The sequence below is a fragment of the Lepisma saccharinum genome, chromosome 12 (genome assembly GCF_977018435.1).
Source record: "Lepisma saccharinum chromosome 12, izLepSacc3.1, whole genome shotgun sequence".
NCBI lineage: Eukaryota > Metazoa > Arthropoda > Insecta > Zygentoma > Lepismatidae > Lepisma > Lepisma saccharinum.
Genome location: NC_139240.1, coordinates 18,800,741 through 18,828,028, shown reverse-complemented (window position 1 = coordinate 18,828,028; position 27,288 = coordinate 18,800,741). Strand labels below are relative to the sequence as shown.

General features: G+C 36.3%; 2 protein-coding genes across 3 annotated transcripts in view; both read right to left on the bottom strand.

The window, feature by feature from the left end:
* Positions 1-656: 656 nt before the first annotated feature.
* LOC145996251 (uncharacterized) lies at positions 657-1,280 on the bottom strand. The gene has a single exon (XM_083132674.1). It carries the CDS (start codon positions 1,278-1,280, stop codon positions 657-659), a length of 624 nt encoding a protein of 207 aa, XP_082988800.1.
* A 17,793-nt stretch (positions 1,281-19,073) lies between these two features.
* LOC145996396 (receptor-type tyrosine-protein phosphatase S-like) overlaps positions 19,074-27,288 on the bottom strand; it is a 151,789-nt gene continuing 143,574 nt past the window's right edge. For both annotated transcript variants that reach the window (XM_083132842.1, XM_083132843.1), the window contains exons 23-25: positions 27,065-27,210; positions 21,139-21,271; positions 19,074-19,196 (exon numbers count right to left, since the gene is read on the bottom strand). In XM_083132842.1, the coding sequence (XP_082988968.1) occupies positions 19,122-19,196; positions 21,139-21,271; positions 27,065-27,210 (354 nt within the window). In that variant the 3' untranslated portion in view covers positions 19,074-19,121. The remainder of the gene's footprint in view (positions 19,197-21,138; positions 21,272-27,064; positions 27,211-27,288) is intronic.

Genomic DNA, 27,288 nt, shown 5'->3' with positions numbered 1-27,288 from the left:
TTAGACAGGAAAATAATAATTTCTAACTACAGTGTAAAATGTAAGTAATTTTTTTTTCATCTTGAATGTCACCAATTAGCTTAGCGACTCTGAAAACTATAGATTCGACACTAATCATTTTTGACATTTTATTTTTCACCCCCTCTCACCCCAATGCGGATAGGTGATGAACTTGGAGTTGAACGGCATTGGGAATGTCACTATTCATCTTAGCGACCCCGAGAACTATGGATTCCACACTATAGATCCACCAACTTATTTGAAACCCTTGCCAGAAACAAGTGGCGCTAGTGTCGAATGTTTAGGAGGGGAGCTCGGGAACTCTGGGGCAAGGGAAGGGATGGCAGAAACATGTGTTTTCCCCCCTGTGTTGCCAAATCTAGAAGTGGGCGTGTGCCGTGAAAGGTTTGCAAGTAAACAAATATGCAGGCCGAATATTAAGTTTCGTTTCTAGATGTGGTAATTCAAATAACATAGCATAAGAGAGAGGAGGGAGGGGGACACTAAAGTTAAAAACGTCAGCTGTCTCGCAGAAGGATATCAACAATTTAAACACATAACATTAATATTCTAAATTATGTAAACTATAAAAAAAAAATATGTAAAAAAAAGCAACTTACTATTGGGTTCTTGGCTCCGGTTGGCCTGGAGGCAGATTATAAGGTGTCTATGCCGGAGAGGTCCGAATTCGAACTTTCGCTGTCACTGTCGCTATTTACATCGCTACTTTCGGAACCCGATTCCAGGTTTATAATCAAAGTTTGAACTTCATCTTCGAGAATTCCATCATTCTTCTGGTATTCTTTTTCCAAACGGATGGCATGTTGGCACATACATTCCCATTCCTGCACTGTGACACTGTCAATTGCACTTTCGGTAAGAGCCCTTATTTCTCTCAAATTTGAACTTATGTTTCGTGAGGCAACTCTTCGCTTTATGGTGCTCCATATGTACTCGATCGGGTTCAAGTCGCAGTGATATGGTGGAAGTCGAAGGACGTGATGGCCGTGGGTTTTCAAAATTGTGTCAGCTCGATATACCGGATCGGGAAGATTATTTTTTACTTTCAGCAACAATTCTGGCTTTGTTTGTTCGATATCGAAAGTGATGTTATTTTTTAATAGCCATTCTTGAATCTCTAGTTTCTTACTTTTTGTGTTCGGGGCTTTATTGGTTTGAATTGAGTGGTAGGAGGCATTATCCATAACAATGACAGATCTAGGTGGGAGATTCGGAATAAGTTTCTGTTCCAACCACTTCTCGAAGTTCTCGGAATTCATTTCGTTATGGTAATCGCCAGAAGTTGTTTTGGCCTGAAATATATTAAGGGCGTTTGGAACAAACCCCATGGAACCCCCGGCGTGACTTATGATAAGTCTCTGCCCCGGACTGTCGTTTGTGAAGACACCTGACACATCTTCACTCTGCCAACATTTTTTTACTTTGTAATTAGGATGAATCCAAGTTTCATCAAGATAAACAACAGGCCTCCCTTCGTTGCGGAATCTGTTGATCGCACGAAGATATCTTGCTCTCCAAACCACAATGTTGCTTCGTTCAACCAGAGCTAAGCGAGAGTTTCTAAATTTTTTAAATTTAAAGCCTATCTGTTTCATAATTTTCCGTAATGTTTCTCGCCCCCCCTTATAATTAATTTCTTCCTTAGCAATAGCTAAAAGTTTCAATATTGTAGGAACTTCTCTTTTCACTACGTACATTTCATGGATTTTCCTTCGCAGTATACACTTATCCATGTCGTCAATGACAATTTTATTCTGTCGAGCACGTCTCCGTTTACCAGGAGTTGACAATTTCTGGTCAGGGGTTTGTAAATCTTTTTTCTCTCTTTTTAGTTTTTTAAGCAATGACTCCGACCGTCCCGTTAGATATACTGCTCTCTTTAGGGGTTGATCGCGAGGATAATTCCAGCCGTCTCTTTTCTCATCTTCACACTTCTCGATGATTCGTAGTAGCAAATTTCGTTCACTGCTGTGCACAACTTTCGACATTTTACACTTACTCAAAAACACGTCTACGCACATCAACAACACTCCTCGAATTCTTGAAGAGAGTAAAATTAGCAACACTGTGTCAGCGGAAGTGGGAAGGTCCTTGCCCGACCAGCGCCAGAGCAAACAGCGGGGGTGAGAGAAGGGGGTGGGGGAGGCCGGTTAGTTCGCATATTTTCCGAGGTTTCAGAAAGCTTGGTGGATCTATAATATCGGTCGTTTCAATTATTGTCACAGCAACACAAACTCATATCAGCCTGAATGTTAGACAACCCGAGAAACACTATCGTTGTGCGGGATGCATAGAGTCACGGCTGTCGGTGTGAAATTTAACATCGGTAGTTTTCGATAATTTTTACATGTCACCCCTTCCCACCCCGGTCCTAGAGGTGCCAGGGGTGTCCTACCTCCACAGTATTTCTTTCCAGATTGCAAGTGATATGTGTACCAAGTTTGGTTCAAATCACTCCAGGCGTTCGAGAGTTATGCCGGAACAAATACACAGACACACTCAAACACATACATCCATTTATATATATATATATATATATATATATATATATATATATATATATATATATATATATATATATTCATACAGCTAGTGTAGTGAAATGCATAGTTATTGAATTATGTTAGTCTACTAACTTTTACACACAATACAGGGTGGTCCAAAAGTGTGACGATAGCTGAATAAATGTTGAATGACATACTGTTCCGCAAAACTAACATTGTAGGTTTGTAATAGGGTGTTTGAAAATGTTATAGGGCATTTGAGGATGATGGCTGCCATCTTGAATTCAACTTCAAAATTTTAAATGGGAAGGGGGTGATATGATATATCAAATTAGGCTAGAATTTCACGAGAAATGCAATGGTAAAGATTTTTTTTTTTACATATTTTTAATCAGTAAAACATTATGACTGAATTCTTGTACCAATTTGCTCCTTTTCGAGGTGTCAGAAAAAAAGCATTAAAATGTCTTTAGCGCGTCGGTAACGCATCGAGATCAATGTGGCGTTTAGGTAGAGAAGTTCGATTACCATTGCTCACGATTTCAATCGGATACATCCACGAAAAGCTGTGTATTACGAACGATTGTCTCGAACAATTACAGTGTGACGCTTCCATTGAATGAAAAATCCTTCACAATGAAAAAGCTAATGCTTATGTTGATGGTGAAGTTAATAAACAGAATATGCGACACTTGTCAACTAACTTTGGACAGAAACTATCTCACAACGTTCCCATAATGTTTTGGTGTTCCATCCCTACTGGAAAGAACTATATAAAAAGTACCTTCTTCCATAAGCAAGGATTAAAAAAAACTGTTGTTCATTTAACAAATCCAAGTAGCCCTAAGCATTTAAGGTTTCGTCGACAGAAAATGGACTAAACAATCGTTTTCCACACAGCACACCACACCTTTAACTTACCAACATTAACCATTCAGCTGTGGTCTGTTCAAAATGTGTTATCAGATAAAAAAAACATCGAATATTCTGTTTACGAACTTCCTTACGAACATGAAAATTGGTCTCCTCACGGCGAAGGACTTTTTATTAAATGGAAGCGTCACACTGTAATTGTTCGAGACAACCATTCATAATGTGCAGCTCTTTGTGGATGTATGATTAAAATCGTGTTCAATGGCACACAAACTTCTCTCTCTAGATGTCACTTTCAACTTTATGCATTACCAACGTGATAAATACATTTTAATGGGTTTTTTTTTCTGACACCTCGAAAAGGAGCAAATTGGTACAAGAATTCAGTCATAACTTTCTACTGGTTAAAGATACGTCGGAAAAACCTTCCCCATTGCATTTCTCGTGAAATTCTAGCCTGATTTGATATATCACCCCTTCCCATTTAAAATTTTGAAGTTGACTTCAAGATGGCGGCCGTCATCGTCATATGCCCCATAACATTTTCCCCCACCCCTATTACAAAACTACAATGTTAGTTTTGCAGAACAGTATGTCATTCAACTTTTATTCAGGTGTTTCCACACTTTTGGATCACCCTGTAGTTGGAAGAAATTTCAGTAATAAAGTTATGTTGTTTGACCTCCTATATAAAACTGTTTACTTGGAGTGTTGTAAACTGTGAAACCATTTATTCTTTAGATGAAATGGTAGAATATGGAAACATAATGTGCTTCCTACAATATAAACTCGTTTTCTATCTAATGCAGTTTCTATTTTGGTTACTCTGTTCAAAGAGTGGCCTACATAAAAGTAGCCCGGCATGGTAATACCGGATACCAGCCGAAAGACTGGAACGAAAGAGTAGGAAAATGTGAACACTGGCTTACCTGCATGTTACATGAGATGCTGAAAGTGACCCCCGTTAACGTCGAGACACTTCTTCATATGTCACAACATATTGGCTGACACAGCATGTAGCTCTTCACGGGTGATGCTCCGGATGGTGTTGGTAATGTAGTGCATTTAGAGTATGGGGGTTACTTGCATACACCTTCTGATTTAAGCATCCCCAGAGATAAAAATCACAGGAGGACAAATCTGGGGAACGAGCGGGCCACAACCCCTTGCTTACTGTATGCTCTTCTGTAAACAGTTCATGCACCAACTCCAGGGATTCTTTCGAAGTGTGGCATGTGGCTCCATCTTGTTGGAAGTAGGAGTAAGTCTTTCTTCTTGGTGTCAGTTCGTCGTAAAACGTTTGGAAGAAGCCATGATAAACTGCACTATTCACTGTTGATTCAAAGAACACTGGACCACTATACGTGTTTCTGAAACTGCACACCAAACACCATTTTTTTGGTCATGGAGGGGTTTCTTAGTGCTCAGCGTGCAGGATATGTGGATTCTCAGCAGACCAGTACATCATACTCAACTAAGACTTTAATTATAAAAATAGAGATGATTGTGTACGACATTATACACATTCATAGGCACAAAGCGTAACAACAGCATTATATCTTAGGTGGTTTTGTTGTTGGGTACCATCAGCACATATTCTTCCACTATAACAATTTGCTGCTCGGAAAACACCATCTTCTCGACGTGACTTGTTTACCAGAACTGCTAGGCATTTGACAGATCCATGAGCAACTAACAATGTTTATGAACAATTAAATTAAAAAATGAATGAGTATGTGTATTGCTTGTTCACAGATTTCTATGTCTCTACTTACATAACAGAGAGTTACACATACAATTATTAGCTCATCTCTGGTATTACCCGGCCAGGCTACTTTTACGTGAAGTTAACTGCAAGTTAAATCGAATGTCGATTTAACTTGCAGTTAACTTACATGCTATCTGGTACTAACTAACTGAACTTTATATCTGTTATTAACAATAAAAATAACAAGCTTTATGCTTTTTCGTAACTTGAAATGAAAGATGCGAATTTCTGGGTGGGAGGGGTGGCAAAGGCAACCCTTCTACACCCTCCTGATGCCCATGCACTACAGATAACTCATGTGCACTGCGATGTGTATTTCACATGTGCACATTGAAATAGAGATTATGGCACATTTTAAATTAATACACTTCTAATTGGCTACTTGAAGCAAAGAAAATACTAAAACATGTTGACTGCTGCATGGAAAATGTGTGTGTCATTTTTGTATAAAAAAAGGAAGTAACGCATAATACAATTATAGGTAGGCAATATGTACTAAAGGTAGAAATTATGCATTAACAAATGGTAACATACATTATGAAGAAGATACTTTTTAGAATTCCTTTTCTTATTACATCCAGTGCTTGAAAGTTACATTTTTAAAAGTAACTCAGTTATAGTTACTCAAATTAAAAAGTAACTCAGTTACAGTTACTACCACTTGGAAAATAAATGTAAATTAACTTTGTTATTTTCTTCTGGAAATTTTCTTGCAAACATTACAAACAATCAGTGATCATTAACTGACTTACCTGACTTAATTTCTGCTGTTCTCTGTGGAATATAGAGCACCGACAAAAAATCTCCATCTGGTCCTAATGATGGCAATTCTCTTTTCTGCATTCCAGCTCATTCCTTCTTCCAATGCCTCAGCGTGAACAGACCTTTGTCATGTGTCTAGGCCTCCATCTTATCCTTCTTTCCTGCAGGTTCCAATTCCTGAGTGCCTCTCTCTCAACAGCCCCACTTTCCTTCTTCCATGCCCTGTCGATTTTCATTATTGCCATTTTATCTCTATGGACACCTCAATTTCTCTAGGTTGTCTCCAAAGTTCTTCGTTTTGAATCACTTCTAGCCAAAATATATTAAAAAAAATTTCTCACAGAACGATTGATGAATTTCTGTAGTTTAGGTTTTTTTTTTTTTTTTACTTTCCATGTCTCAGATCCACATAATAGTACACACTTAACATTACTTCGAAAAATATAGATATTTTTTGTTTTTTTCCATGCTGGATAGAGCCTCACAAAGGTGCCATTTGCTTTTTGAATATGCTATAAATAACCTGTGCAGCCCCTCCCTTGTTGGCCACTACACTACCCAGCAGACATAGAACAGGTCTGTTGTTATGGAGTTGATCCTCAGCACCTTGGTCTTCTTGGAGTTAATCGTGCATCCTATTTTATTTGTATTACACTGAGGAACAATTTTTTTCTTGTTTTCTGTTGCATTAGATTTTTCAACTGTTTCTGAATATTTTTTCAACACTGATTTCAAATCTGAAATCAGTTTTCATGTACATGCTATAGTTATGCAAAACTTTTTACTTTTGAAAAATTTGGACATCCACTGGTATTTCGAATCATTCTAAAGGATGATGGGATCAGAACCAGTCACTTCGCAATTAATTGCTGGGTGATGTAAGTTATTCATCATTCATCCTCTGATGAGAGCACTCGTCATTGGCATGACGAGTTAACGCTTGGCAATACGAAAGGTACAAATAAGATTTAGGAATTAATCAACTAGAAAAGACAATGGTCACTCGTTGGGTTTTCTGAACCTTTGAACCTGAATCATGGCTGGGTGTTAGGATAGTTACCTGTCTATCTGACGAATGAAGATAATTACGATGAATAAAATATACAAAGTCCTCTGTTGGCTTCTCTATCGGTTGACCAGAGCATCGTCTCACTTCTGCTCCACTGCTCTCCTAACCTCTTCCCCCTTCTCAATTCCAATCCAAAGTCAGTCACCTCTCACCTTGTCTCACCTCTATATCCCTAGGCCATGGAGCTCTTCCTCCATGCAGAATCGTGTTTTTAATTGCCACTATGCAAACCGCTGACTCCATAGGCAGAAGAAACTACCTGTTCCCTAAATAGCTCAGGAGGTTTGCATAGCACAACACTGTGCATTGCTTACATGCCTCAGAGGCTGAGACAACTGAGAAAAACAAGTGAATGCCTTGGTCAACGTGAAGCATTCAGAGAGGCTTTTATAAAATAAACATATAATCTTAGGGATTGATACGATTTATACTGGGGATAGGTTGACAACAAAACTTAGATCTACCTTAAGCTCAGATTAAAACACATCCTTTTCTGTTTTTCATATCGGATTATAGCTTCTTCAAGTATAGACATAAGAAAGCAGCTGAGTTATTAGCCTCCAGGATGCAAGAAAAGAAACATATACTACACTGCTTACCATTGAAAGCGAAACCAGATTTTTGTGGATTTTTTCTGAAAATTAATACTTTGTTTAATGCTATAATATTGCTTGCAATTCTGCCTTCCTTGCTCTTGCCCTACTTGAATTCATTGCCTCCTTAATCTCTTTTCGCTCTTTAATATTTCCACACGTCTGCTTGGTCATCCAATCTTTTTTCCTCCTATCCTTAAAGATCAGAACATTTTTCACTTAGTTCTGCGAAAGTATATTGGATTTTTGTCCATTTTCTTTCAATTGTTTCAATTTCTCTTCTGTGTTTGAATTTTCATTTTAAAGTTAGCCACTACCAAATGACGATCATTCCCAATGTTTGCACCTCTCTTGTTTCTTACATCCTGTAGCGAATGCCGCTTTCTCCATCCAATTGCCACATGATATCTGTTTTTTTTGTTCTATGGTGTGATGAAACCTGTATTACCTTATGGGAAATATTGTACCACCAATTACCTGGTCATTACTTGCACAGAAGTTACAAAGAACTGCCTGCTCTCATTTCACTCTGCTAAGCTATGTTACCCATAAGGTCTTTGTTCTCCTGACCTACCTTTGTGTTTGTTTCCTCCAATTATTATGCTGTCCTTTCTATTTTGGTTCTTTGGGGTGCCATTGAGCTGCTAATAAAACCATTTTTTGTCTTCAGGCTCTGCTGCTTCGGTGGTGTGTAACACTGTATCATAACGATGCTTGTGATATTGGTTTTGAAATGTGCCACAATTATCCTCATAGACACTGGATACCATTGAATTAGGGACCTTTTTTGCCTCCTTTTCCTTGGGGTTAGCTGGCAGAACAGTCACAGGCTGAACCTCACCCTTCAATAAAGAATAATTGAATTGAATATGCAGCTCCTTCATGGGTAGCTCTCCAAACTTTGACCATCTCACTTCACTTATACCTAGGATGCTCAGACGATAGCTCTTCATGCAGGCTACTGCCTGTCATAGTCTCCCACTCTCCTACAGGGTTATTACCACATTCCATGTTCCAATTTATATTATTGTTTTCAAGCAAAATATCGTCATCTTAGAGTCAGTTCAGATACATCTTGTTGATGTTTCTTTAATAATGTGATTTAAAGTACTTGGGTTATTAACCCACAGCATCCAATCTTGGTGATGAGGCTGCCACCTAAGCACATTCCCCATGTCTTTGAAGATAGCTCCTCTCTGCAAGACAGTGGTTAATTTCTCATCACTATACTTCCATGAGCTTAATATATATATATATTCAAGAATGTCTAATGAGTGCCTCTTCCGCCAGCTACATCGTGGGGTCTCCTTCCTCACCATAGTTGTCTTTGAGGTCTTCACCATAACCCTGGCAAGGGGTCCTTACAAGTTAATAACATTACCATTGGCCAGTAGGTTGCTTCTTTGTCTGACTCTTCACCACTAGCATTCCCAGCATGGGAGACCCTACCAGTAGCTATGCTACCACCAATATAGCCTAGAGGATCATCAGAGTATGCAAGCCCCAACACCAACTACAAGGTCATGTAACTGCTAGGTGGGGAATTATCATTAACCCTAAGATGGACAGGTGCAAAAAGTAACGTAAGTGGACAGGTTGGGTGTCTCTCAAACCAAAGTGAAATATTCGGTTCAGAGGTACGAAAAACTTTATTTTATTGAAAGACATATCTTAAAACAATATTATGCTCTATATTATACACATGTAGTACTACAATTGAAACATTAAAGTGAATTATCTGCCATTTTGTGGTTTTGTCTTTAGAAACAAAATATTAACACATCTTACTTCTGGGCACACAACACAACATAACTGCAACATCACATTGTTTGCTAGTAGAAACTGTTTCACTTCTATTGGAATTTTTCTGACTTATTTCCTGAAGTTCAAAGTCGTCTCCACTCATTTCACGTTTAGTGCCATGATCATTGGCAAGCAAAAATCGGGATCAGCATCAGAATCATTGAAGTCACTCTCCAAAAGCTCACAAGTTTCTAAATTTGTCAAGTTATGCGTGATTGCGGAGAAAACTGGTCTTGTAAACACCACTCACAAAGAATACCAACAAATGGGCTGAGAACAATGTCGATTTTGCACAAATAAAAAAAAATGGTTGATACAGTAGCAGTCTCGACGATACAACTAGAGACACCTACAGCATGTAGACGAAAGTTACTGAGAGCAACAATACAGTATGTTGAAAAAGTTATCGGGGATTCAGGGAAATATTACCACCTGGGTCTCACATGTACATTTCAGTACATTGTAGGGTTAATTGTAATAAATACTTTTTTTGAAGACTTACATGTGTTCTATTTCTGTTTCTGGTACATAATATACAGTGGCGTAGCATTATACTATGCCCGTACGCCCGGCGTTCCCAGATTTAACATTTCAAAAATGTGTAAATGCACTAAATATAAAGTAAAACGTGACTAATTTCATATATGTTTGACCTTCATGGCATTATAATAGCTATTTTTCACGATCCGCTTGCAACGCTCCACTAACAACACTCGTTCTAGCATTTTTTTTCAATGCCTTTACTGGCCGGATGCCGAGCAAGTTCGGCGTAAAGAACTCTATATTCCTTACTGCTTTTCTTGAGGGAAAGCTTGGATCTCTACGGTACAGGCGTAAATGCTCTCTCATATGCCAGCGTATGGAGCAGAGGACTACGCTACGTGACTGGTTCATGTGACCCTTCCTGCCTTCTGAAGCAGACGACAGCGGTAGAATTCCTACCCGGTTCTTCGCTCTCATGCCACTCGTGCTATGTGATGTTACAATATGCAATATTGACTGATGTAACTTTACCAAACTCAAATATACCACTTCTTAATGGCCACTCCATTGTATAATTTATCGCACGAAGAGCGATGTGCATTTAAAACTAAAAGATCAACACAGTTTTTGTCAAATAAGTTGGTGAAGTCCTCGTGGTAGAAGTCCAGCCTGTGGCTGCTCTACCACTTAACCCGCAAAACTATTCTTTATTATTATTATTATTATTATTATTATTATATCGTTAGTATCTAACTGATTAATATTGTGTCAATGGAAGTGTTTAGCATTCATTTGAAAACTCTTTATATCGAATGATCTCTGGACAAAATTATTTTAAAATGTTTATCAACATTCTAAAGATGTAATAAACAGTGGTCTGAATTACTAATCGGCACTGTTACATCAGTTGAGTGTACGATAGTTGGATCATTGACCCACCTCCATGTCAGAGTGTTTTGCAAAATGAGCCAAGACGACAGAGGCCCCTGATTCGAATCCCGGCATCAGAACGGGTGTTGTTTGTGAGTGTCCCTTCTTCAATATCATCATTGATATTCATGATTAACCAAAAGTGGTAGAAAAACGAAGTAAAATAAACCAAATCAATCAGTAGTTGGATCATCCACAACAATGACGTCTACTGTTGTGGAGAGGCGCTTGTGATTCAGGTAGGTTTTTAATGACTTGCGTCACGCAGAAAGGTATAAAAAAAGGTATAAAACACCCGAGTTCAAAACATTTGTGGCATAGTCAGGCACCTAATTTTCTAGTTAAAACATGAATAGTTGATGTTTTATTGAAAACCCAGCTGACGTCAGGCAAATGAACAATACCTGTGGCGACTAATACCATAAGTAAATTATTAAGCAGGAAAGGGCCGACCCTTCCTTCGGACTTGGCGTTCCCACCCGAAATGCCCATGCTATGCCACTCATAATATAAGACTTCATGTATTTAAATTATTACAATAAATAAACAAATGAGATGGAACGAAGAGTCAACTTTCTTGACTAATCACTAATTTTATTTTACTCTATATTTCTCTAAAATTATAGTGTTTGATCTGTTCGATTGATGAATTACGCTCAAAAACAAGATTTTGCTTATCATTTCTCTTGTTTTAGTGTCAATATTTTGGAAGTTATCACAATTATGGCCGTAGGCAGGGAAAATTTTCAGGGGGAGGTTCACTCATAATTGTTCTCATGTGCGTCACAAGAAATTTGAAATATAGAAATAATAACAATAATTATTAAATAATAATAATTAAGAATTTCATAATAAACTAATTTTTTCCAAATGTATTATTATTATTATTATTATTATTATTATTATTGCTGTCCTTATATCCTTGAGGAGACTTTCCTACTTTATCCATCAGAAGTGTGAATATGCAGCACAACTGTTTTTATTATTATTATATTTTTTGTATGTTTCATGCAGTGTGTACTGTAATGCACAGTTGTTATATTTTGTTATTAAATTTTAGATACCTTCAGGAAAAATCTTTAAAAGTAAGAGAAATTTTAGTCATAAAATTTATGTTGTTTGACCATTCACAAAACTTAATTTTTGGAATTTTGAAAACTGTGGAACCAGTTATTCTTTGGATTAAATGGTAAAACATAACCTGGTGCCTGGTGAACAGGGAATTAAAAAGTTGGAACGAGGAATTTTAGTAAAAAATACAACATTCAAATGCTGAACAAGGCAAATTTATTGTATAAAAAATATACTCTAAAAACGTAACGTTTGACAGGGTGTTCTTCAGACAAAGATTCACAATAAATTGAAAGAGATCTTTGTCTAAAGAAGACCCTGTCAGAGGGTAGAAACTTTACGTTTTTAGTTTATATTCTTTTATACAATAAATTTGCCTTTATCAGCATTTGAATGTTTTATTAACATGGAAACAAGGCTTAACAGTGTTACCATTGGGAATTTTGGAACAATCAGAAGGGAATTTTCAGTCAGATCCAGGAACAGCACTGGAAAGAGGACAGCAGAAGTTAAAATGAAGGGGTTGCAGGTGACCTGCAAGAATTAAACCTGTTGCCCTCAAATTTCAGAATTCAAAATGTTTGAAAATTCTAGCTCGATCATTTCAGCATTGTCTGTCTCCCTGTTGTATTTTTTAAAACTGAGAATAAATTTTTGAAAATGGGTTACAAATTTTGGTTTCTGAACTTCCATTAATCCAACATGCCAGAAGTTTCGGAGGGGTTTGAACCTCTAAATACGGCCATGATCACAATCCCCTTTCTTCTCACAGTACTAGTTTAACAAGAATAACTTCTATGTATGGAATGTGAAAAATTCCAAATGGTAGTTCAGTTGTGTGTAAATACAAGGATAGTTCAGAAAGTCCTACCCATTTGCTCACACAGCGCACACAAAGCGACGACCTTCACTTCTCCCCACATAGGGCACCTCAGTCATTTCTGTCTTGTTAACAGCAGTTGCATGGCCTTTTGGAAATGAATCTGAAAATTGAAGTTGCCACTGAGTTTAAAGTGCGTTCGGTGATTCAGTTTCTTAATGCACAGAATATTTGTCCCAGCGAGATTTATTGTGAGATTTCAGCAGTGCATGGTCAGGGCATATTGGATGAAACATCCATCAGGCATTGGTGGCGAATGTTCAATGAAGGATAAATCTTCACGATAAAGAGCATAGAACTTGCAGCAAAGAATTGATGAGACGCTTCACACTTGACAACCTTAAGGAGCGCTTCCCTGAAGATTTTCGCATGGTCCTGTATGACATTGTCACCAATCATCTGTTACAGGGAAATTTGGGCAATAAACTCCAGGAAGCTGTCAAAAACTGGTTCAATGGACAGGCGGCAGACTACTTTGACAAAGGCATGCAAAACCTCATTGTAAGGTATGACAAATGCCTGAATCGTTTTAGTGACTATGTAGAAAAATGACCAAATGTATTCTGTAACAGGTCAGTAAAATAAAAGAGAATTCTCTTCACAACTTTTTTTTACAAAAAGAAACGCATAGGACTTTCTGAATTTAATCAACATAGTTTAATTGTCTTATCAAGCATGCCTGTGAATATATATTGATTTGCTTTCGGCTTGTGATGCTTTAGTAATAGTATATAAGACTGCAATTTATTCGTAGATTCGGGTTATTCATGATGAGATCATGGCTTGTTTAAATAGGTGATAAACAAGTGATGATTCACCAAAACCAAATTCTTTTAGCAATCATACGGATTTGTTTAGAGCTGCCAAATAATTTGGATAAAGTAATCAAATTTAGTAAAGGGTACCAATGTATTATTATTATTATTATTATTTTATAGTTAACGAAAAGCTTAACCATACTTTGTTAATTCAAACATATATACTATGCTTACTTTAAGACACAAAAATATCCTCACTGTTGATTAGTGATATTAATGATATTTCCATATTATTCCTGGATGAGTTTCTTTTTTAATTTTTGTTCACAATGCACAGATAGGCTGATCGGGACCTTACCTAAAGTGGGATCTGATTCACTATGTCTCTCCTCTGGGTATTGAACTTGGGAATCCTTTATTACAGAGAGACGACCTCACCACTACAATTGCAACCATGAGAATGAGTGGTGGTTAGACAAAATTCATGAAGGGACATTTACAAAGAACACTCATGCTCAGGGCAGGAATTGAGCCTGAAAACTTCAGTGGCAAGATTGAAAGTTGAATTCGAACCCAGGTCTCTGGCATACCGTGCCATTGCTCTGTAGTATATCTCCTGTGTGAGCAAGGATTATGAGCATTCTCCTCTCACTTCAAAAGCTAATATTTCCTTTAACATGTGTGTGTCTAATTTAATGAATTGACATCTCTATGCTGGGAGGAACCAGGCAACATCAATGCCTAGTGTTTTTTTTTTACTTTGAATTTGAATGTAAAATCTTGGGTGCGTCAACACTTAGGTTATTTTGCACCCATCACACTATAGGGGGCCCAGTTCCTTATCATAACAAAAATGAAACACGTTTCTGAGGATTAAAATATTCTTACCTTGGTTAAAAGCCGAGGGTGTAAAAAGGCACTCAGCACATATAAATAAAAAAACACAAGACAATACACACAGTCCTACGAAAATTGTACTGAATGTAGGTCCAGACGCAAAAGCCTCATTAGTCTGCAAAATGCAGTCCAGGGTGTACTATGTGGAAGTTCAGTTGGCAATTGGGTGTACTACATGAAAGCATTGCCCCTTACACTCCCATCTACAGTGTTTCAAAGGCAAGAGATCCTATTGTGGTAGCACTGGCAGAGACGATTCCACACAGGTAAAACATGACAGTGAAAAATGAGGCGACTCCAGGCCAGTTTGGTAGCTCAGTGGTAGTGCAATGGCACAGTATGCCAGAGACCCAGGTTCGGGTACTGGTCGAGGCTGTATTTTTCACTGAAAATTCTACATAGTACATCTCCTGTGTGTGCCTAATTTAATGAATTAACTTTTATCTCCTTTACCCCCTTTTTATCTTTGTGATTAGAATATCAGAGTATCAAGTGGACTTATCTAAATTATATCAGTAGTGTTTAGTAGGGGACTACAAAAACATTGAAGAGACTTGTGAACAGTTTAGACCATTATTATCAGCCCAAATACTGAGTGCAAAAGATCTTCTAGAAAATATAGATTGATTGATTTGGTGTTTAAGTCCACTTTATGCACAGTAAGGCTAATCGGGACTGGACCTACAGTTTAAAGTGGGATCCGACCTACTATGTGCCTCCACCGGGAATCAAACCTGGGACCCCTTGATTACAAGGTGATGACGTAGAAAATATAGAGGATGAAAGAGAATGAATGAATAACCGAGACAATGGCTGTGGAGTATTGGATACAAGCAAGAACAAAAAGGAACTTGAATCAATAAACAAGAAATAAAAGTGAGGATTCGATAATTGGAACAAAAAAAGTTCATGGTTTTGAAGGAAAAGGAGAGAGAATTATATGGCAGAGGAAACATATTCAGCTTGAACACTTATACTACGAGGGTCACTATTTATATTTTGAGCCTAACAATGAAAAAACAGGAATTTGGCATTGAAAACTGATTTATTGTTTTTCGAAGTATTCTCCTTTATGGTCAATACACTTTTGCATTCGTTCGAACCATTTGTCAAAGCAGTTTTTCCAATCTTCTCGAGACACCTCCATAATATGGTTTTTGAATGCATCAACGACATCTTCCACCGACGTAAATCATTGTCCACGCAATTTATTCTTGACATTCGGGAACAAGGAGAAGTCATTGGGTGCCAAATCAGGACTGTACGGTGGATGACCCATCAATTCGATTTTTTGACTGTTCATAAAGTCGGTTGTTAGACGAGATGTGTGACAGCTGGAATTGTCTTGATGAAGAATGATCCGACGGCGTTTGTTTGTTTTCCGTATTTGATCGAAGACCTCTGGCAAACAAATTGTTTTGTACCATTCAGTGTTGACCATTCTACGTTCCTCTAAAGGCACAGTTGCCACATGACCAGTTTTCCAGAAAAAACAGGCGACCATTTGTTTCGATGTGCTTCGAGCACGAACAACTTTTGTTGGATTGGGTTCCTCTTGAAACACCCATACAGTCGACTGCTGTTTACGTTCCGGCTCATATGCATATATCCATGATTCGTCACCTGTTACAATCTTATATACGTCTTTTGAAGCACCACGATTGTATTTATTGAGCATTTGTTTGCACCAATTGACGCGAGCGTCTTTTTGAGTTTTTGTCAAATTGTGTGGGATCCAACGAGAACATACCTTTCTCACAGCTAAATGATCATGTAATATTTTATATATGCTGGTGGAACTAATGCCTATGGTTGTCTCAATCTCACAGTATGTCACATGACGATCTTGCAGTATTAGGTTTTGCACAGCATCAATGTTTTCTTGAACAACAACTGATTTTGGACGACCTTCGCGAATCTCTTCGGTGAGCGAATGGCGGCCACGATTAAATTCGTTATACCAGCGTTTCACAGTGGCAAAGGATGGGGCTTCATCGCCAAATGTGGAAGTAAGTTGATCGATGCACTCTTGTCTTGATAATCCACGTCGAAAATCGTAAAAAAAACATCGCACAAAAATGTTCACGAGTTAATTCCATTTTATTGTTGTCGCGCAATCTCCAAGGCAACAAGGTACGTTATGGTCAATAATGCCAGACGATTCCGTGCAAACGTCAAATCCTGCCTAACTTCAATCAGTGTTGCCAAGGCTCAAAATATAAATAGTGTCCCTCGTAGAGGGGGTGGGGTTGCACATTATCCAGTTTTAGAGAAGACTTCCTCTGGAGGATGGCATGCTTTTCCTTAACCATATTAAAATGAGGGAGTGTCCAGTGGTATTCAAGTGATCCGAGAGTCTGAACTTGCCTTTACTCTTTTCACACTTTTCACGACCTATATTATCTTCGAAGTTCTCCTGATGTGGCTCCAATGGCATTGACATGTTTCTTTGTACACACCTGTAGATGCTAGTTCCTATATTATGTGCAATATTTTGTTTTGACCTTGACTTAAACAGCACAAAAGTTGAAACTAGGACCGAGCCGATACCACTTTGAGCCGATACTTCTACAGATTTCTGCAAATACTGATGCTTGAAAATTGTAACAATTAAAAGTTGTTAAAATTATTTATTAATGTTAGCACGTGGGTATTCCACTCTAATTATAAGAATCAATTTACCAGAGTTTTGCTTCAAATTATTCAAATATTACATGAGAATATTTACATACCTATTATGTAATCACAAAATATATTTTTTTCATACAATCTTGGTGCAAAATAAATGGAAACTCTGAATTTTGTATTACTTCCAGGATAATTAGACTCCACGAAAGTGTCGCAGAGCAATTTTGTGGACTCCGTAAAAGACCAATCCCCAAAAAGTATCGGTCGGTATCCAACTGATACTGATGTACTGGTATTGGTTGAGACCAGTATCAGTACCGGAAAGAATTACTTGAATTTTATTTACCAATACCAGGCAATACTTCTATGGTGTTTTGGCATCTTGGTACTGATGTATAGGTAGTGACCCTGCATTACTTAAAATGCTACTGATAGGTTTTCAACACACTTATTTGCAGCATCATTGACTGAAAGATTCACGTTTCAAGGTGACCAAATCACTTCTTAATGGACAACCACCTTCAATAAACTGGAAGGGGAAATTTGCTGGCATACACCTTGGATGTCAACATAGAATTGCTATAGAAAATACTTACAAAAAGTTTACAACACATAACATGAAACTGCATCTACAATTATCAGCAAGGAACGTGTGAAATGTGAAGGTGGCATTGTAAGTAAATGTATGATCCAAAAACAAGGTAGCATGTACATCGTGACCACAAATTATTGGTCGATTTTGTAAGAATATTTTCACCAACACTGAACAGAAATACATGGTATTACCACCACTTGAAAGAGGAATATTTGCAGATGTTCAGGCCTTTCTTGCCAGATTGATGGATTGGTCTGTAGCAGTCACAGACATCATCTTCTGCACATGCTCACCCTGGTCACTGGACTTCACATTTTGATTTCTTCCTGTGGGGTTTCATAAAAGGCAACTATTACATTTCTCCACTTCCACAGACAATGTCAGAACTGCGAAGGTGCATCAGCATCATCATCAGAAATGTCACTCAAGACATGCTTGAGAGGGTTAGGTGAGATTTGAATTTGAATTTGAATTTTATTTTTCTTCCGTTGACCCTTGTTTAAAAGGGCATGGAAAACATCAAGATACATAATGAAATAATAATTAGTTAAGTACATCATAACAAAAAGAAGAAACATTGTGTAGTACATTACATCACTACACCAAAGTAAAAATGAAAAAATACACTTCATTACACTACAATAAAAATAAAAAACACATTATCATTGTTGCATGATTGAAATAAGAATACAATTAAAATACATATTTTTTAGTACATTGGCCTTGTATTGTCTTGTTCCATGAATTCTCCGATACTGTAGAGAGCTCTCTCTGTCAAATATTTTTTTATTGTTTGTATTTGAGGCAGCTGGTTGTAAAATATTTTTCCGGCATTCATTGGTGATTGTTTTGAGATATTGAGTCTGTGTTGGTTCTGGTAATAATTATCTTTCTCCCTTGTATTGTGGTTGTGTAATTGGTTGTTTTTAGTCATGCTTCCAGTATTTAGAACAAACGTTATAGCCTTATAGATGTATAGGGAGTATATTGTCATTATTTGTTTCTCCCCGAATAACTCTTTGCAAGATTCCCTAGAGCCTAGTTTGTACATTATTCTAAGTGCTCTCTTTTGAAGTCTCAGTATTCTGACAGTATTATTATATAGAAGTACTGCCTGTATATCTGTTGTGGCACACATCAAAATACATTTAAAGTCTGTGTAAACTGCAAATATTCCTCTTTCATGGGGTGGTAATGTCATGTATTTCTGTTCAGTATGGGTGAAAATATGGTCTTACAAAATTGACCAATAACTTGTGTGCACACTGTATAATTACATGGGAATAAATTGAACAAATGCAAAATAAGATTAAATGGATGGTGAAAATTCAGAGAAATGTACAAAGCAATCTTTACTTTTACAAAAGTAACAATATTACATAATTATGTAACATATTCAAAATCTTGAATGACAAAATTATGAATTAGAGATCTACAGACATGAATGAAAAAACATACGATTTTTGGATTGATATTTAGACATTTTTCAATAGAAGTTGGCATAAGTTTCGAAAGTCTTCAAATACTGCAAGGCTGCACGATAGCAATATTCATATTGTTCCTGAAATATAAAAATATACATATATATGTTACAAATGAAAAATAAAACTTTGTATGCCTTACAAATGTAGGAATACTAAATGGTAACACAACTTCACAACTAGTTCTGTACAAAAATCAGGTGAATGAGTAGAGATCAATAGTTACATCTTATTAGAACTTTTAGTGCATTTTGCTATCTGGGAAAAAAAGCAATTAATTACAACATGAGACATAACTGGTTAAATAAGGATTGAGTAGACAAATTATAGAGGGCACAAAAATAAAACTTAAAACAAAAATTATTATTTACCTGTTTCAATCGAGTAACAAATTATAAGTTAATAGATTTCCAATTTTATATGATTTATACAAATGGAAAAATTAATAAATTATTTCTTGAAGTTTATGGCTGTTACAAGCAAAACAAAACACAGTTTTTGTTGTGACATTTTAGAACACACGCTCCTGGAAAAAAAAAAGTCTGATGAAGGGATCATGTGTTCTGAAATGTCACACAAAAAAATTGTTTTTAAACTTGTAGCAGCTGTAAACTTCAAGAGAAATAATTCTACAATGCAAGCAATACGTACATGCAAGAAAAAAATTGTAAAATAAATCCAAGACCAAAGCAAGCACCAAACCAGCACTCTTTACAAAGCTCACAAATTTATTCTTCCACTTGTACTTGGCAGAAACATGCTGGGAGGGTTACCATAAATGATTCAGTGAATTTCAAAACCCTGTATTGTCCAAAGTATTGCACACACAAGAATGACTGATACATGATAAGAACCAGAAATATACCAAGTTTTAATGTGACGCACACCAGATGGCAGCATGAGTGCAATGCAATTTCAAAATGGCGACAATCCATGAAAAGAGTTTTTGTGTGTTCATCTGTTACTGCAGTGCAGTGCAGATAAGAATACTGAAAAGAACTGCCAGGTGATTTGAGCATTCTGCGCTGGTATCGGCAGTTTAAGGACATTGATAGAGCTCAGGGAATGCATCAGTGCTGCTGTGATGATCAATGACAGGAAAATGCTACAAAAGGTATGGACCGAACTAGACTACCACTTGGACATGTGTCGGGCAAACACAGAACATTTGTAGTGGTGAGTTTCCTGTTATTTTTATGTATCAATCATTATTAGGACTGAGCCGATATTACTTTGAACCGATCCCAAAACTCTTACCGATTCCCTCTGATACCAAGACTTGAAAACTGTAATAATTAAAAGTTTTTCAAAATAGTGGTTAATATTAATAGGTGAGTATTCCATTCAAATTACAAGCATCACTTCACCAGAGTTCTGCTGTAATATATTAAAAAATTACATCTGAATATTAAAATACCTGTTATGGATTTACTACAAAATACAGTTTTTGCACATAATATAGGTGCAAAATCAATGGAATTTTCAAATTTTGCTTAACTTCCATGGTAATTAGACTCCGCAAAAATATCGTGCAGCATTTTGGCGGACCCAGTGAACGATGAAAATGCAGAAAAAGTATCAGCCAGTATCAGTAAAAAAAAGTCTAACCGATACTTTCTGACGCCGATACCACAGCCCTAATCATTATTGTATTGTAATACTTTTTAATATACAGTGTGTTGAATTCGATGAATCATTTATAGTAGCCCTGTAGTAAATGCAGACATCAAGGACATGTACAGGACACAATGAAAACAAAAGAAAGATTCAATTATATGTTGGAAGAAAATCGTGAAACACAGTAGTACAGATTTGTAAACAACACTACTGATTACAATTTGAACTATCACATAGATCCGTTGAACTCAAGTTGTTCTAGAAGCATTTACTCGTAAAAAAAGAAAGTCATGTATCTGTTCTAGAGGAAATGTGACAGATATAAACCAATACTTGATAATAAAGGAAATAAATAGAAATATAGTAAATCTAAGCACTATAATAAATTTGTATATTTAAGCTTACCTTGTTGATGAACTGCGGCTGTGTTTTCCTGATGCTACGAACAGCAAGAAATACATCTACTTCTTTCTCCAGTTTTAGCTTCTCCAAGACATAACCAATAGCCAGGAATAATCCACATGCTTTTGTACCATCACTGAAATACACAAGTTGGAGCTACGTTCACTGCATGACAACAATATACTCCACGGGTATTAATCGAATATGGCATATTCATATTCTGAAGAATGGCATGATTATAATTTTCATTGGGGCCTCCCTGATGGTGCAGTGGTAGCGTCGTCACCTTGTAATCAAGAGGTCCCGGGTTCGATACCCCAGTGGAAGCACATAGTGGTGCAGATTCTACTTTAAACTGTAGGTCCAGTCCCAATTATTCTGTCTATGTATTAAAATGAACATAAAAGAAAACTAAATCAATCAAACTCAATTTACAATCAGCAAACACCAGAGAAACAACTTTACAGTTTTCAAGGAAACTGAAAATATGTTTATATATTTTAAAATGTATTTGACTTGACTGATTTGATTTTTGTTATTGGTAAAGGTAAAGTGCTCCCCTGTGCTTAGCACTATGCCATGAAGGCATATAGGGAGTGTGGGGTAACGCCGCACACTTTCTTAATCCGGTCGTGAGTGGGGGTGATGTGATAAGCATCACGCCCCTGACCACCTTTATCCCCCAGGGTTTCCCCCAGGTATCCATGTCATTCGATGCTGGGTACGCCCCGGGGCCGCTTCCAACATTAGAAAAGTTCCCAGATTTGAACCGGCCGGGGATCAAACCTGGGACCTTTGGCATGGTAGTCAGACACGTTACCGACTTTGTATAATTTTTATTTTTATTATTTATATTTCTATATAATTTACATTACATAATATCAATCATCGAGACTTTACACAAATTAAGAGATATTACAAATTAGTACATAGTGGATTATACAATAGGTTTCAATATGTATAGAATTTTACATAAGAGATTATGTTAATGCTAGAAATCCGGCCTTCATGTCAGTAATTCAATATAATTTTGTAATTCTACTAAGTAAGTTCTCAATCTTTCTTTGTCAGTATGTTCAGAGTTTACATAAGATATTACATTACATTATGAAGTACATTAATCAATTGTTATTAAGATACAATCGTACCAAAGTTACGCTATTTTTACATTAGTACATTTTGTAAAAAGTTCCGACTGAGCCACCTCGGCCAATTGTTATTGAGCATTGCTTCTATACCATTTTCAGCTAATTGCAATGATGAGGATGAGTGATGATAAGATGAAATTGGAACTTGGAAATTGAAAATTCTGTAATTGGGCACCTCAACAAATAAATAAATGTACAGGTTGGAATTCGAACCTGTGACCCCTGGTGTCAATTTTAAGATAGGGTCAATCCATATGAAGTCATACAACATGGTTGCTTGACCATTTTTAAAAAAGTTTATTTTTTGTGTGGTGTGAGCCTCATATGTTGACAGTTCAGAACCACTGTTATTTTATTTTTACTATCACCGATTTGAAGATGGCGTGCATTCTTTTATCATGGTGCGTGTCATTTTCTCCATTCGTAAGCATCAGCAGCAACTTTTGTGTCTCAGCTCTGGTAAGTCCTACGACAATGAGATAAAATCTGTGATGTTAAGCACATTATAGGCTACAATCATATGTCTGTGTAATTTTCTAAATATTATTCCTTCATAATAAAGTTTAAGGTCAAAATTGTGTATTTTAATCGCTCAAAATGACATTTTCGGACATTTTTTTGGGTGGGAAGGCAGTTTGTTTGACACTTGTATTTTTTAGTGCAAGTACCTGTGTACCAATAGAGTATGTCAAAATTATTTGAAGCTTGAGACTTTAATATTTCTTTTTCTACAGGGTCATAAACATGTACTTTTTGTTAAAAAATTCCAAGTTCAGGGTTAAATATCTCTAGTGGGCAGTTGTTTAAAAATATGAAATTTGTACACAATACAGTACTCCATAATAAGCAACTTCAGTAAAAATTTTGAGTTTGAGATGTAATTGGTTTAAGAGATACAATACTCGTGAAAAATTCAATATTTTGTATTATATATGGTATACCTAATTTCATTTTTTATTAACATTTTATGTTAAAATTTTGCAAATTGTAATTTGGAATGTCAATGAACAACATTTCAATCCTGAAATGGATCTACAATAAAGTATATATACGAGGGTGTGCTGAAAAGTAAAGCTTCCTATCTTTTTATTTTCTTTGTTACCTTGTAAATGCATTTTGGATTTTGAGCAACCATACATTGCACTCATAAGACTTTCCAGCTTCTCCATTGAAGGTTTCAAACTTCTATCGCCAGGGGGTGCTGAACTATTGCGAGGAAAATGGCAGCATCTTACCATGCAATGTTGGTGAAGCGCCTGAAGTAGCGTGCAATGATCGAGTTTCTAACCGCAGAAAATGTGCTACAAATTGACATTCATCTGCGACTGAAGGCATTTTATGGGGATGAATGTGTAGACATCAGTACTGTACAATCTTTGGCTGTTCATGCTCATAAAGAAAACCCAAGCTGAACATGATTCCGATGACCTCCATCAATTGCAGTTCGTGGCCTTTCACTCCATTCTCTCACATACGCTGAGATTTCTTCAGCTGGGGTTTTCTTTAAGAGCATGATAGCCTAAACTCAAGATCGCACAGTACTGATGTCTATAGTTCAGCACTCCCTGGCGATAGAAGTTTGAAACCTTCAATGGAGAAGCTGGATAGTCTTATAAGTGCAATGTATGGTTGCTCAAAATCCGAAATGCGTTTACAAGGTAACAAAGAAAATAAAAAGATAGAAAGCTTTACTTTTCAGCACACCCTCGTATATATACTTTATTGTAGATCCATTTCAGGATTGAAATGTTGATCATTGACATTCCAAATTACAATTTGCAAAATTTTAACATAAAATGTTAATAAAAAATGAAATTAGGCATGCCATATATAATACAAAATATTGAATTTTTCACGAGTATTGTATCTCTTAAACCAATTAAATCTCAAACTCAAAATTTTTACTGAAGTTACTTATCATGAAGTACTGTATTGTGTACAAATTTCATATTTTTAAACAACTGCCCACCAGAGATATTTAACCCTGAACTTGGAATTTTTTAACAAAAAGTACATGTTTATGACCCTGTAGAAAAAGAAATATTAAAGTCTCAAGCTTCAAATAATTTTGACATACTCTATTGGTACACAGGTACTTGCACTAAAAAATACAAGTGTCAAACAAACTGCCTTCCTGCCCAAAAAAATGTCCAAAAATGTCATTTTGAGCGATTAAAATACACAATTTTGACCTTAAAATTTATTATGAAGGAATAATATTTAGAAAATTATACAGAAATATAATTGTAGATTATAATGTGCTTAACATCACAGATTTTGTCTCATTGTCGTAGGACTTACCAGAGCTGAGACAAAAAAGTTACCGCTTATGCTAACGAATGGAGAAATTGACGCGCACCATGATAAAAGAATGCCCACCATCTTCAAATCGGTGATAGCAAAAATAAAATAACAGTGGTTCTGAACTGTCAACATATGAGGCTCACACCACACAAAAAATAAACTTTTTTAAAAATGGTCAAGCAACCATGTTGTATGACTTCATATGGATTGACCCGATAGTAAGTTATTGTGATAAACTTAGAAAGCTTTTGTTTGATTTCGTTTATTTTACTTTGCTTTTCTGCCACTTTTAGCTAATTGCAAAGATGAGGATGAATTATGAAATTGATGAATGACACTCACAAACATCCATGCTCAAGCCTGGATTCAAACCAGGGAAAACTTAGAAAGCCTTTTATGAAATTTAGAAGAGGATTTAATTGTGTACCTCTCTCTTAAATTTAAATTAAATAATGATTTAGCATTTTGAAACGCATTTCATTGTATGAAATTTTGATTTGTAATTTGATGCTCTTTGTAATTTGCAAAATAGACAAATTGAAGTAACTAATGTTTTATGAAAATATTATTTTATAGGCGTTCTACCCACAAAATATAATATTTCTACATTTACTTGTTTGCCATAGATTGCTATCATATTGATAGTCACTCTCATTTTTTCTTACTCCCATTAACAGACAGACAGACAAGTCGATCGAGAAATTACATACTCCATTACACAAAAATCTCATTCTTCCTTGAGTCCATGAAATGTCATATACGTTTTGAGAGATATCAAGATATATCAAATGGTTTGATTGTTTCACAGAAAATTTAATAATATAATCTTCTAACTTACAGTTCTGACAAGCAAGTAAAAATTCTCTTTGAAGTAACATGTCATCACATATTTATTGATAATTTGATGAATCCTACAGTTATAAAAGGAGCTGCGGTAGTGTAGTTGGTAGGGTGTCGGATTGCCACACAGGAGACCCAGGTTTGATTACCAGGGTGGGTGATCCAAGTTTGGAATTTTTCTGTCTTTGTCCCTGCATGAAGCAGCTCTGGGGTTTACCCAGCCTCAAATGGATCTGGGGGAGGGGGAGGTAAAGGTGGCTGCACCATGGTATTGATGATATCACCTCAAAAAAAAAACCAAGATCGATAATATGTGAGGCTATACCTCCTTCATGACACAGTGCAAAGTGGACAGAAACATTTTAGAGTTATACAAAACATGTTTCTTTGCTTGTAACAGTTGACAACAGTGATTATCATGTAAAAGAAGCAAACTGTTGCTGCCTAAGGCATCGCTACCCTGACAACAGATCAGCAGTAACCAACTGTGCTGTTTATGTACTAGGCAACATTTATTCAAAATTGGAATAATGAACAATAAGAAATGTGAATGTGGCTGGGAAAGTACAGATGCATAACATATAATACTGGAATGCTCAAAATATAATAGAGAGAGAAATATCTTGTATAAAACTTTAAATAATCTAAAGGTTCAGTTTCCAACAAATTTGTTAAGTTTAGTTGTTAATCCAGATGTGCAGACTGGTTATTGTTATCATTTTTAAGTAAGTGTAACATACAATTGTAAAAGGCAAAGTGTTCTTTTTTTTAAAAAAAAATCTAATATCTGTAAAATGGGGGGGAAGGACTGATAATTTTAATGTGAAACAATTGTGTACATTTTATATGTGTATTGTTATGGACAAAAAAATGGCATAAAAGCTGTTAGGTTCCAAATAAAGGAATGAATGAATGAATGAATAAGCCCAATGCCACCCTTGTACATTACAGCACGAAATAATAAAATAACCAGAACTACACAGCTTTAATTTGGTGTCTAAAATGAGTTCCATTGTAATCCTACTCATATGTGAGTGCATTAAAATGTCAGGTTTGTCCAAATGACATTAATGGATTTCACATTAATGAATAATAGCGATTCCATTTCCTTGTACCATTTTTTCATTGTTAAATTATAAATCTTGCATTTTTCTATTTACTTTGAAATTAGATTCCTACCAAATTAAAGTTAGATAATGAATACATCATGCTATTAAATATATATTTCTGTCTTTTCCTTTTCATGTTATACTAAGAATTATTATCAATGATATATATTTTCTAAATAGTATTAATGATGATGATTATTATCCCACCACCACAATTACTACTACTTTTGGTTGTCTTTTCAGGTGAGATATGATCCTTCAGGTACACATAGCAGTTGAAAGTTACCGTGGCTCTGAGTCTCATCGATGGCATAGTCCCCTTGCAATCAAGGTGTCCCGGGTTTGATACCTGGTGGAGACACATGGTAAAGTAGTTCGGATTCCACTTTAAACTGTAGATCCAGTCCCGATTTCTGTACATATATTGGACTTAAAACAACAAATCAAAGATCAAATTGGCTGTGGCTGTGCCTACTTCTAACAGAAGATACAGAATACAATCAAATGAAGCTGTAAAAAGAGTCTCACTTGCAGATAAGTGTGATGGGTCCATCCCAGTCGTACTGCTTGTCTACTTCATTCCAGAGTTCCAGGAGGACGTCTGGATCTGGAGGAATGCTTTCCGTAGCTGACCATCCTTTCACATGCAACATGTGTATATCTTGTATTACGGGCTGCAAGGAAGGAATGTTTATTAGCATGCTTATCAGTACTGTTGCCAAATACTAAGTTGTAACACATGAAGTGCATAA

What these genes read in the sequence shown, in the direction of transcription:
- LOC145996251 (XM_083132674.1), bottom strand. Translation starts at nt 1,280, where the DNA reads ATGAATTCCGAGAACTTCGAGAAGTGGTTGGAACAGAAACTTATTCCG.